The sequence below is a fragment of the Malus sylvestris genome, chromosome 2 (assembly GCF_916048215.2).
Source record: "Malus sylvestris chromosome 2, drMalSylv7.2, whole genome shotgun sequence".
Taxonomy (NCBI): domain Eukaryota; kingdom Viridiplantae; phylum Streptophyta; class Magnoliopsida; order Rosales; family Rosaceae; genus Malus; species Malus sylvestris.
The window spans coordinates 5,897,355-5,909,659 of NC_062261.1; the positions used below are offsets into that span (position 1 = coordinate 5,897,355).

General features: G+C 34.7%; 1 protein-coding gene and 1 long non-coding RNA gene across 3 annotated transcripts; one reads left to right on the forward strand and one right to left on the reverse strand.

The window, feature by feature from the left end:
- Positions 1–1,124: 1,124 nt before the first annotated feature.
- On the reverse strand, positions 1,125–6,560 carry LOC126605743 (uncharacterized). Of its 2 annotated transcripts, XR_007617035.1 has the most exons (3): positions 6,233–6,560; positions 6,083–6,130; positions 1,125–1,324 (listed from the first exon to the last, which is right to left on the reverse strand). It is a non-coding gene; the product is annotated as an uncharacterized LOC126605743 (long non-coding RNA). The 2 variants fall into 2 exon arrangements; XR_007617037.1 differs by having other exon boundaries at positions 6,083–6,560.
- A 1,057-nt stretch (positions 6,561–7,617) lies between these two features.
- Positions 7,618–10,315, forward strand: LOC126605754 (translation machinery-associated protein 22-like). Its single transcript, XM_050273191.1, has 7 exons — positions 7,618–7,930; positions 8,070–8,159; positions 8,501–8,550; positions 8,697–8,778; positions 8,876–8,943; positions 9,020–9,103; positions 9,871–10,315. Exons 1-7 carry the CDS (start codon positions 7,783–7,785, stop codon positions 9,925–9,927), a joined length of 579 nt encoding a protein of 192 aa, XP_050129148.1. The 5' UTR covers positions 7,618–7,782; the 3' UTR covers positions 9,928–10,315.
- Positions 10,316–12,305: the final 1,990 nt, after the last annotated feature.

Genomic DNA, 12,305 nt, shown 5'->3' on the forward strand with positions numbered 1-12,305 from the left:
AAATTTGCTGTAGATTTTGATTGGCTGGACGTTCTTAATTTGAAACACTATTTTCTTTTCGCTCCCTTTGGTTGCTCTTCATTTTTAAAATTTTAGCAGGTTATTCGGATCTCCATACTGGATATATTAACTGTTGTTTATCTCTATCAAACTATACTCTCGGATTTAGAGTTTTGGATAATTTTGATGCAGGACACTCTTTTTCTTTTGTCTTGATTGAAATCCTGACAAAGTTTTATCGAAGCTTGAATAAAGCACCCTATTACAATACTCAGAGACCTCGTTTGTTTAACCTCCTTAGCTAGGACTGGACTAGCTAGGACTAATAACCAATGTTTGGTATAGCAAGGGACTAAGTTAAATGGGATTAGCCCAGAATCGTGTGGACTCTGGACCTCACTAAGTAGCCTAAATTAGTCCTCCGCAAAAGCAAGGTATTGCTAAGAACCTCACTACGATGCCTCTTTCGCGTGAATTGGTGAGAGCCAAGTATTATTCTTCATCAAAGTCATCGATCATTGAGTGAGCTTCATCCAGAACAAGTATCCCCTCTCTCTCTATTGGATTGATATGAGAATTGGGTGCTTCGAAAAGAATGCTGGAAGAAGAGGAAACATATTTGCATTTCGTAGTTGCTAAATCGTGGCTGGAGGAGGAGGGTGGGCGTCGTGGTTTGCTTTGGATCTGCAGATCGCTAGGAGAAAACAGGTTTGCAACTATTTGTTTTCATAATTGGTATGATGATGGGATTAGCAAGGCTATGGCAGATGAAGAGAGATGAAGAGAGATGGATAGGCATGAAGAAGGGAAATTGATGAACTTAATTATTATTTTTGTTGTTATTATATATTAGAATTACCATGATTATCTTGAAGTTCATAAATTTAAAAAGTAAAAGAAAAAAGAATTTGGAGGAGATTTAAATTTAATTATTTAGATCAGAATGTGAAATTTAGTTTTTATAATTAAATTTAAAAAATTAAATTTTAGTCATAATCCAACAATGCACCAAATGCTTCACAATTTTAGTACTGCTTAGTCCAAGTTAAGCCAGTCTCGTTTAGTCCATGAAGCTAGTCCAATATGAGCTATTCCGGTGCAACAAACGCACCTAGAGTGAATAATAAGAGAAGAAACAAACAAAATTATACGCTCCATAAAGCAATTCAAACAATTGGGTAAACCTTATAATTACTTTAAATTGAATGTATTTTTCGCGTGCAGCAAGGCATCAAAACCCAATGGCACAATGCCTAAATTGATTCGGTTTTTTTGGACCAGCTCTCATAACATGAATCCACGAAGCCTTCCACATAGCGCGCATCTACAATTTCAAGCAATAAAATTTACAGACAACTGCAAATAAAACTAGGGAGGTTTAATGAAAAGTCCGCGGTACTGTTTACTTTTACGAAAAACTACATTTTTACATTAAAAAGTCAAACATGTTACTATTCACTCAACCCTTTATTTTGTCATTATCGTTAAAACTCAAAGTTTTCAAGTCTTTTTCATTAATTTCCTATAAAACTAACCAAAATACAAGAATTTAATGAGCTCGTTTAAAGTTAGTTGTGCTATTCCCCATATAACTAATTGGTTTTATGGTGGAACCTTAACTTGTTCAATCCCTACCCTCATCTTCCTCAACAAAGAACTCATGGCAAATTTTAAAGTTGGTGCCGCCTTCAAATACCAAAGGAGAAAATGTAGAGTTTGTAAATGTGCAACGTATGTTCGGTATCAGAGACATTTATAAGATTCTGGCTACAGTCGAGCCGGATCAAAGACAAGCAACAGCTGAGACTAATACTCTTTCAAGGGAATACATGGAGGGATAATCCTTTGGTTGGTTGCCTTGGTGTTACCGGATTATTCCTTCGAGAACAAATAGATTTCTATGAGAAAGAACTTGAGATTACAAATCGATATCTAGCAATTTACAAGGAATTAAAACAGATGCTCGATTTGCAGAAAATACTGTTAAAACCAATCAAATGTTACTTATTTAATATATATATATATATATATATATATATATAATTTGCACAGTTTATTACAAATAGCAAATTCAACAAAGATGTAATATATCAAAATGTTAACACTTAACAAAATTGCATGTAAATCACAAATAACTGACTTGATCGTTGCAGATAGAGGCTTGCAGAGCAATCTCCTAAGACAGAAATACGCCCCTACACCAGTGCAGTAGTTCAAAGAACGTCTATCTTGCAGGATACAACTATCTAATCCAAATTCTTGCACACGAACTTGGATTCTTGACGAATTGGTAGTGTTGTTCTCTGTAAGGAGTAAAAGGAGCGATTGGATTGATCTGTCTTTCGTTTCTGAGCGGACTGCCATATATATATAATGGCTTAACTTGAACAAACGCAACCGTTCGTCCTTATCAGTTACAAAACTGACGTAACTGTTCCCTTAGTTTTATCCTTTCGGAAAAACTGAATCCAAAAATTCAAAACGAAAAAATAAAACTTGTGTTTTTTCGTCAATCCGAGCCCAAGGCCCATCTTTGACATTTAATATATACATCCAAACCTCCATTTGTAAGGTCCAAGATCCATAGCTTTGGCCCAATTCTTTTCAAACCATAAAGGAGGGAAAATACTTATAAAGAGGACTTTAGAAATATGTTTGGGCGATGTGGGACTGAGTCCCACTCACAAGTTCCAACAATACCCCACATTTCCTATTCAAACTCGAACAATACCCCACATTTGAATAGAAAATAAGATACTAACTAAATCAGTAACATCGTTCCAGAGAACTGAGAGGTAATATGCATCGGGATAGGTGTCTTTTGGACTTGAACCTTCTCTAGTGAGTACTTATCGGATTTACCTAATGAAGCAGTGAATTTAATATCTTGAACTGATCATTGTTAGTAGTAAATCAAAACAAGAAGTATCACACATATCACATCTTGACACACGTCAATTCATACGGTTGTGTTCATTTTGGTCCTGAACATATCCTGATTTCATGAGACATTTAGAGAATTGTAGCCATATCAAATCTCAAAGATGCGACCCCACATCAATCTCATATAGGTAATGCTAACTAAGAATAGCATGTTCTATTCATCTCAACTATAAGATATTAGCATTATTAAGAATAATGATTCACCCTTTACGTCTTACAGGTAACACATTGTTTGCCATCATAGGAATAAGTAAGGATTGTGTGTTTCTTACCTTGAGTTTTCCTCAACTAGTTTGCCTATTGAACCTAGACCATTGGATCTCCAATTACCCAAGGCCCATCTTTGACATTTAATATATACACCCAAACCTCCATTTGTAAGGTCCATGATCCATAGCTTTGGCCAAATTCTTTTCAAACCATAAAGGAGGGAAAAGACTTATAAAGAGGACTTTAGAAATATGTTTGGGCGATGTGGGACTGAGTCCCACTCACAAGTTCCAACAAATACAACCAACACAAGTAGCACCGGTCATCCCTAATCAAGTAAGCCATATGATATTAATTTTTAATGATTCGGTCTCCTTATTTTTTTACTGAATTATTGTTAATTGATCTATATTTTTGGAATCAACAACATATATATATAGACTAAAATAATTGATTTATTATTACTTATACCGTGAAGTTAGTTCCCTCGGATCACGGTGTAGTAGACATCAAAATTTCGAAAGTTCGTCTTCCACATGGCTGACATGAAAAAGTATGAAGAAGGGTACACTGAAACTTGCATGGTTGCATGAGGCAGATGTCGAAGGCCTTCTCTTATTCGTATTCCAAACTCAACGTGCAGATGTACCCTTCTTTATACTTTTTTTTCACCTCAGTCATGTGTAAACACAAAACTTCCGAAATTTCGATGTCTGCACTGTGACCCAAAGACCTAAATTTCACATCAATTATTTTAGTCTCTCTATATATATATATGTTGTGGTTTGAAAAATATAGATCAACTAACAATAATTCAATAAAAAATAAATAAGAAGACTGATTTAATAAAAATTAAAATCATATGCCTTACTTGATCAGGGACAATCGGTGCTCCTTGTGTTGATTGTATTTTCTACTAATCAAGCTTCTGTTTTAATTCCCTATAAATTGCTAGATATCGATTTGTAATCTCAAGTTCTTTCTCATAGAAATCTATTTGTTCGCGGAGGAACAATTTGTAACACCAAGGCAACCAAGACTACGGAATTATCATTCCTCCATGTATTCCCTTGAAAGAGTATAGTCTTAGCTGCTACTTGTCTTTAATCCGGCTCGACAGTAGCCAAAATCTTATAAATGTTGCTGATACCTAACATATGTGGGGTACGTGGACAACACAATTTTTTGCTTTGGTATTTGCAACAGCACCAGCTTTAAAATTTGCCATGAGTTCTTTGCTGAGGAAGATGAGGGTAGGGAGTGAAAAAGTTGAGGTTCTATCATAAACTCAATTGGTAATATGGAAAATAACTCAATTATTATGAGCACATGCAATGTTTATTTTCATCAATGTGAAATTCATTCTCAACACGCTCCTTCATGTGTCATGGGTGACGAATTTTCAAGCCTAACACGTGGACAACACAACTCGGGTGACGTGAGGCACATGTGGGGCTGTTGGGTTTCGCACATGTGACAATTTGCTCTAATACCATGAAGAAATTGGGGTTCCATCATAAAACCAATTAACAATATGAGGAATAGCCCAACTACTTATGTCAATTATTACTAAGCACATGCAAGGTGAGAGTTGAAGATAGATACAAATTTAAGTGACAATTCAATTATCAACAACCATATCATTTGATTTACCGAATTTGATTCTCTTAAAAATTTGGTATATTTAGCATTACTCATATAGATATAGGGTGTTTATTGATAATATGGTTAAGGGTTTTAAAGCTATTTGTCATTTAGAAATGTGCCTTGTTAAATGCATCCAAGGTTGTGTTGGAATTTGAAAATGTTTGGTGACTAGATATGACAACTCAAATCCTAGTGGATTAATTATGACTCTCTTGGATTTCTCTTGTTACAAAGCAATATATGTTTTTATTGCCTAACGGGAAGCGGGATTCTAATTATGTCTCGTTTTCAATTTCAAAAAGAAAATACTAAATTAAAATCCAAAAGAGAGATTATTAATCCATTCGGTCGATAAAAACGTATATTGCTTAGTAAATGAGGTAAAATCCAAAAGAGACATTATTAATCCATTTGGGTTTTGGATGTTAGAACTAGTACTCAAACATTTTCAAATTTCAACACAACCGTTACATGTATTTACAGACAAGTCACATTTCCTAATTAACGACAATTGGCTTTGAAACCCTACCAAAATTATATTATACAGCCTACATACATATGTACAAACATACATACATACCCATCTTCAACTCTCTAATTAACCCTAATTGCATTTGTTTTCGTAATACATAGCTAAACTTGGCATTAAAAACTGAAAAGAAACTTGTAATTTGATATTAATATGTTACTATTGTTTGCATTGCCCTGAATGGTATATAATTTGTCACTCCAAACCGTTAAATATGCTACTAAAATTGTTCTTTATATTATTGATTAAAAATTATAGCACTACTAAGTACTGATTTGGTACTGTTGTGAATTAAAAAATATATATATATAAAAAATGACCTTTTCAATGTTTGGTAATCCTCCTAGATTCACTTTTTTTTCTTCACAATTTGGGTGGAAAAAGCCAAAGTAGCAAATGCAAACTTTGTAAAATGGGGGCTCTTGCTGTGAATGTGATTGCGCTTCTGCGCAAACCTATTTTTCCAGACACGAGGTCCTTTCCGAATCCTTTTGGTAAGGAACTTAGAGATCTGTAAATCGTGTCTGTTTATCGTACATTGTATGGTAAATTTTTATCAGGTATTATTTGTATTTAATTATAAATACAAATATTTAAAATATTTTTTGACCGCACGATGTACGAAGAACATATATGATTCACGGATCTCCAGAATCCTTACAAAGAGGATCTGACGAGGATCAGGATTCCTTTAGTGTAACTTTCAAATACCAAAAAACGACCTTAAGCAATTAAATAAATTACATGTCATACCAGGATGCTTTTATTATCTTCCATCACCTCTGTCCACAGAGTCGCCGGCTGATCAAACTCGAAATTCCTCTTCCGTTAATTCACCAATCTGATCAAACTCGAATAATTTATAATTGTGGTCGGAAACTACAAATTAGCAGGAAAACTTACCACACAAATATTGAGCCAAAATTGGTCAGATTCACCTTCCCCTTGCCAGTTGTGAAATTGGTCAGTCCTAGGTGATATCGAAGTTCATCTTCAAGCAGCATAAGGGATGTCAATCTTGTTGCCCAGCACAAGAAATGGAACAATTGCAGACTCCTTGCATTTCTGTCCACACCGTCTGCCCGATCCGACGACCTCAATCACATCAAGAAATCTTGTCAACGACCTACCAACCTCTATTCGGGGAACTTTTTTAGAGAGGGCGTTTGGAAGAGAGACAGGTGAGAGAGTTTGAGCCCACAACCCATCAAAGATGGTGGTGATAGAGAATGAGAGGGTTGCAAGAGTTTATATAAAAGTTTATCAAACACGTTAGATGCTTTTTTTATTTATTAAAAACACTTAAAAAAATTTATCAACCACACAACTTTATTTTATAATTGTTTATTCGAGTAGTACATTATAAGTAATATTTTTTAAAACGCACAACAATAACATACTAGCCTTAAGTATGGTTGGTACTTTGAATCTGTTATGATTCTGCCAATTAATGATAATACAATTGTTCATACGGATTAAATTTGATGTTATCTTATTTGGCATGCACTTTCTCTAAATGTCCGGTTGTACTTATCTTCCTAAAATTAAGACCATCTTCAACATTTGGGTTAAAACTTAATATTTGTAACTATGAAAATTTAGGTTTTAACCGAGAAACAATTTTTCTGCTCCAACTCCTTTTAGATTAAAACTTAAATATTTTGCCCCAGATTATTAAAGAATAAATTTAGACTATTTTTTAAAAGTAACTTTAAAAAAATAATTTATGTAGACTATCCTAATTTAATTTTACGAACATTTTAACTCAAAAATATTTAGACTCTGATAAATATTAAAAAATTACTAAACCAATTATTATTTTAGTCGTTGGATTTAAATTTAGATCGTTATATCCTTTTTTTTTTCTTTGAATTTGATCATATTAGATTTAAACCGTTGATTTTAATGAATATATAAATATAAAATAAAATAAACAGAAAAAGTTTGAATGAGAAACAATTGGATCAACAACGGTCTATAGGCGCACATGCCCATAAGAGCCATTTGGCTTAAGCATTGAGGCCGACAAGCACCTGGGTGGCTAGGAAGTAGGATCCTGCCTCTAATGCCTCCGCGTGTTGAGGCGTGAGGCTCGTCTAGCGCTCCGCGCTGGACAAAAGTTAGGCACGGCCATGCATATCCAATATTCAAGTATTTGGGCCTTTCCGGCCCAAGAAGTTTAGAACACTCATAACAGTATGGGCCCCAAGCAACGATAAGCACCCCAATTGGGCCAACAGCATCCGACACACGTAATCCAACAAAGCCATCCCTATAATCTCACCGCCATCGAGCAGCTGCAAAACACCGTCTTCAATTCACCGATTTGCGTAACCTAAACGCAGCGTTTTGACTTTCCCCAATTACAGAGCGAGGGTTAGAGAGAGAGAGAGAGAGAGAGAGAGAGAGAGAGAAGGGGAGGTACAGAGAAAGGAGCTTGAGGCTGAGCTCTGATGGCGGGGAAGCCCCAACCGGTTCGCGTACTGTACTGTGCGGTGTGCAGTTTGCCTGCTGAATACTGTGAATTCGGACCCGATTTCGAGAAATGCAAGCCATGGTTGATCCAAAACGCCCCGGACCTTTACCCGGATCTCGTTAAAGGTTCTATCTTTTGCTCGAACCCTAATTTCTTTTTATTCAATTCGAATTAAAGTTTAGTTTTTTTTTTTTTAATTTTTTATCTGTACTGTTTTATTTATTTGTTATTTTCAATGATTTTTTTTTTAAATTTTTTGTACAGAGGCTAATGCTAAGGAAACTGATAAAGTAGCCAACCAGTTGCAGTCCACTGGTATTTCTTCTGGAGGTGGTGATGGAGCTGCTTCTTCAGGTATTGCTGTAAATATGTATATGTGCGTATCTGTGTGTGTATATATGTTATCATGTATGCGTGAGAATGTGTTTATGTGGGTATTTGTTACCATTTCTGGACTGGTTTGGATGAATTATGAGTGTTGGTACCAGTATATATGTGAATCTGTGTGTGGAGATGGAGTGCGTAAACATGTTTATGTTATTGTGTTTGTGCTGCTATGAGATGACTTGGGATGTTTTGTTTTATTCTTTTCGGCTTTAATTGTATTCGGGAAAGCTTGTTTTTCTGCTTTGCAAATCCAAATTCTAACGATTTTTGTTTTTTTTTCGGCTTTAATTTGGTGGGTGTCATTTCAGCACCTAAAGAAGAAGTCAAGCGTCTCCCAGGCGGGAAGATTAAGAAAAAGGTGATACTTCGGAAATTGTTTTCTTCTATTAAATAGGTGTAACCCTTTGTGAACAAGCTCTCTGGGTTGATGGTTGCAAAACAATATTTCTTTTGAAACCCTTTAAATTATAATGACTAAACCTAGTATTGGGTTTTTTTCCGTAGGAGAAGCAAGAAGTTACGATTGAAAAAGTCACGCGTAATAAGCGAAAATCTATCACCACTGTGAAGGGGCTGGAGCTTTTTGGTGAGCAATCTGCTACTTTACATCCTTTGTCTTTCTATTTGGAGATTCTTATTTTGTTCCTACCATAATTAACACGGTTTCTTTGATTACAAATCAGGTGTCAAACTTAGTGATGCTTCAAAGAAATTGGGGAAAAAGTTTGCTACCGGAGCCTCTGTTGTTAAGGTATGATGGATATTATATTGTTTTGTCTGTATGCGATGATGGTTTGTTATAATTAATTTGGAATGATTGGTTTCAGGGGCCAACTGAGAAGGACCAAATTGATGTTCAAGGAGATATCGCTTATGACATTGTGGAGTTCATTACGGATACTTGGCCTGACGTAAGCTACTCTGCTCACTGTTTCTCTTTCTTCCATATGATGTGTTGTTTTCAACTTTTTTTTTCTTTTCAAAACGGGAGTTCTTATTTCCAATAAAAAGATTAACCTCTTTAACGCTATGTATATGAATGAATTAGGCCAAAGTAAAGTTACTATATTGTATGACTTAGATTCATATATATGGTATAAATTTTGAAATGTGGTGAAAAAGTTGTTAAATTAAAAACTAAACATTGGTACATGTAAGCAGTTAGCCAAAATATGGCTTTGGGACATTTGTACCATGTAGTGTCAAATTTTTATTTCATCGTTGATATTTTACTACTTCATGTCCATGGATAATTGCATGGGGTAGCACGGTAGGAATTATTTTTAATGAATTCTTTACAAAAGTCAGGGCACCAAGGATTATCCTTTTATGCCTTTCTTCTTATTCTTTCTATTTTTGTACGTAGGGAGGTATTTGATTTGTGTACTTAGGGAGGTGTTGAAATTGGATTGTTACCTTGGCTGTGAGAACGTATTCTTAATTTTGAGTGGCATAAATTGAACGTGTATTTTAAATTATACTGAAAGCCAAAAGCATATTTGTATCTGAAGAAACCATTTGAGGAGATTTTGCTTTGTTGTCCCTCGGTCCCTCCTTTTCAGTCATGTTTTTGTAATCTCGTGTTTTCGATGATAAGATCACTTATACTGTCCAAGTTAAAATTGGAATACAGGCTTAGCTTAAAGTACCTAAAACTTTTCTTTGCCTCCTTTCTCAGGTCCCAGAAGCTGCAATTTTCTTTATTGAAGATGGCAGAAAGGTCCCAGCTGCTTAAACAGTATCCGTGGCACACAAATAAGATGGAGCATGGTACCGTTCTCCTGTCGGTGCGAGCTTTAACTTGATTCAGTGTGCTATCAAATTAAAGGACCAGCGAACATACTCCTTAAAGTTCCAAGAGTACGACGGCCTATGAGACGTTTGGCCTTCCCTGGAGTCTCTTGTTATCTTGGTTGCAAGAATGGTACACATTTTGCAGTTAAATTGTATTTCGAGATCTATGTTTTGCTCGGTTCTTGTGTGTCACATATTACCTATAGTTAAATCCTCATGTTGCAGACCTAGCTGCTGCATCCTGTATTCTTTTGCTTCCGTGAGTTAACAATTCAGAAACATCTTCAAATTTTTCCAAGTGAATTATATCTTCTACATTTCATCTTCAAGCTGTGAGTTTGAGATTTTTCTTCAATGCTATTTAGCACTTAGTGATATAGAAAATGAATGGATGAAGTTAAAAATAGAATATATAACAATTGCGGAAATGAAATTTAATGGCTAAAATACTTGTGCTACATAACATTTGAAGCTACACCCATGAATTTTCCAATACCTAAGGGCCTTTCAATTCATCCTATTTCATCAAATTTGTGATGTGATATGGTTCCAAAGTATGATTTGGATAAGGACAATTCCAATAAGAATTCATTCTTGAACCAAATTCCATTTTTGATTTATTGCATCTATTTCATGACTGGAACAAGGGAGAATGCACGTTACACCATAATTTTAAATAAGAAAATAGATTTTAAATAATAACAAATCTACCTAATTGAGCCGGATCTGGTGTATCATAAGGGATTTACCTTTTCTACTAGATTGAATAAAAAATAATTCTTGAATGAAGTATTCAACTCCAGGAATGAGCGATATTGGCAAAAGGAAAATTAATAGAGACCCAAGTGTAATTGACTTTTAACTGAGTTATAAGTCAAGCCTGTGACTTTCTTTTTCAGCCTAAAAGGGGGGGGGGGGGGGAAAGAGTTGTGGATGGTATATTTAGTGCGCTGAAAGTGTGAAACTTTTTAGATTGACAACCTTGATGGAGCAGAACTATGTCTGTGTGCCCAAGCAGGAAATCCCCGTCTTTGCCAGCCTAAAATCCGGATGTCAGTCCATATTTTACTCCACGTTTTTTAGGGTAAAAAATGTTTCGTCAAACAATAATATTATAAACTTGTCAAACAATATTATAACCATGTCAAAGATTGCATTTATCACCGGCCAAAAAGAGGCGTATCTAAAACTGGATTGTTGGCGGTGTACGCACAGTGAAGAAGTGTTCAAAGGAGAAACATTTTTCCATGTCCCAAAAGTCGAATTATATAATATAAATTAAACTCACTATCTTCTTTAATCCCAAAAAATAAAAAAGGTTGAAGTGCATATAACCATTTCATCTATAGTTATTCATTTTCAGTTTTTGTCTTAGAGATTGAGGAAAAGTATACGGGATAGAGAAAGAAGAAGGGTCGAGAGAGGGAAAAATAAGGAAAAAAAGTACAAAACAAAAACATGAGTACAAAATTAACTTAAGGCATATATAACCATTTCAGTTTATTGGTTTTTGCTTTTAATTTTCATATTGAAAGTCTTGTTTGGTAACACGTGCAAATAAAAATGATACCTGAAAACAAAATGACCGTCAAATGGTCCCTTAATATCTCATTTCTCATGTGTAACATTTCATATACATTTATTTTAAGGGTGGTGCTATCCATACATCTTCTTTACTTCCCACACGCTTCATGTTAATTTATGTCCCTTGATCCCCTTTGATTCATTTGATCCAACAACCGAAAATTGAGATGTGTCTAAAAGGTAAAAAAGGGTGTGAAGATAGCAACACTCTTCTTTTAAATCCCACTTACCATCTCTCTTCCACCTCTTCTTCATATCTCACTTCTCTAATGTATTTTCGCCTACCTTTCACAAAAAATTAGAAAGAAAAACTAAAAATGAAATGATTATCAAATGAGCCAAAACTTGATTTAAAAAAAAACTGAAATTCCAAATAAGAATTAAATAAAAATAAACACCTCCCAGATAAAAAAAAAGTGGGAAAATTACACACACAAAAACAATTATATTGAGTCCCTTTTTATTACATGAAAATTATACCTGGAGGAAATAAAATATTGCAACTACGTATATAGTGATGAGAATGCATGCATGATCCATTGACGTATCAGCGTACTTGTAAAAGAATGTATGTACAGAATTGCAGACCATGCTTAAGAATTTGAACATTAATCTAACATATAACACAAGTAATTAACTCATTTTTCTTATATATATCCAACCGACAGTTTGAAGGGGAAAAAATAGTTAATGCTTAATGTCTTATATTGCGTAAATTTACTAAAGATGAAATTA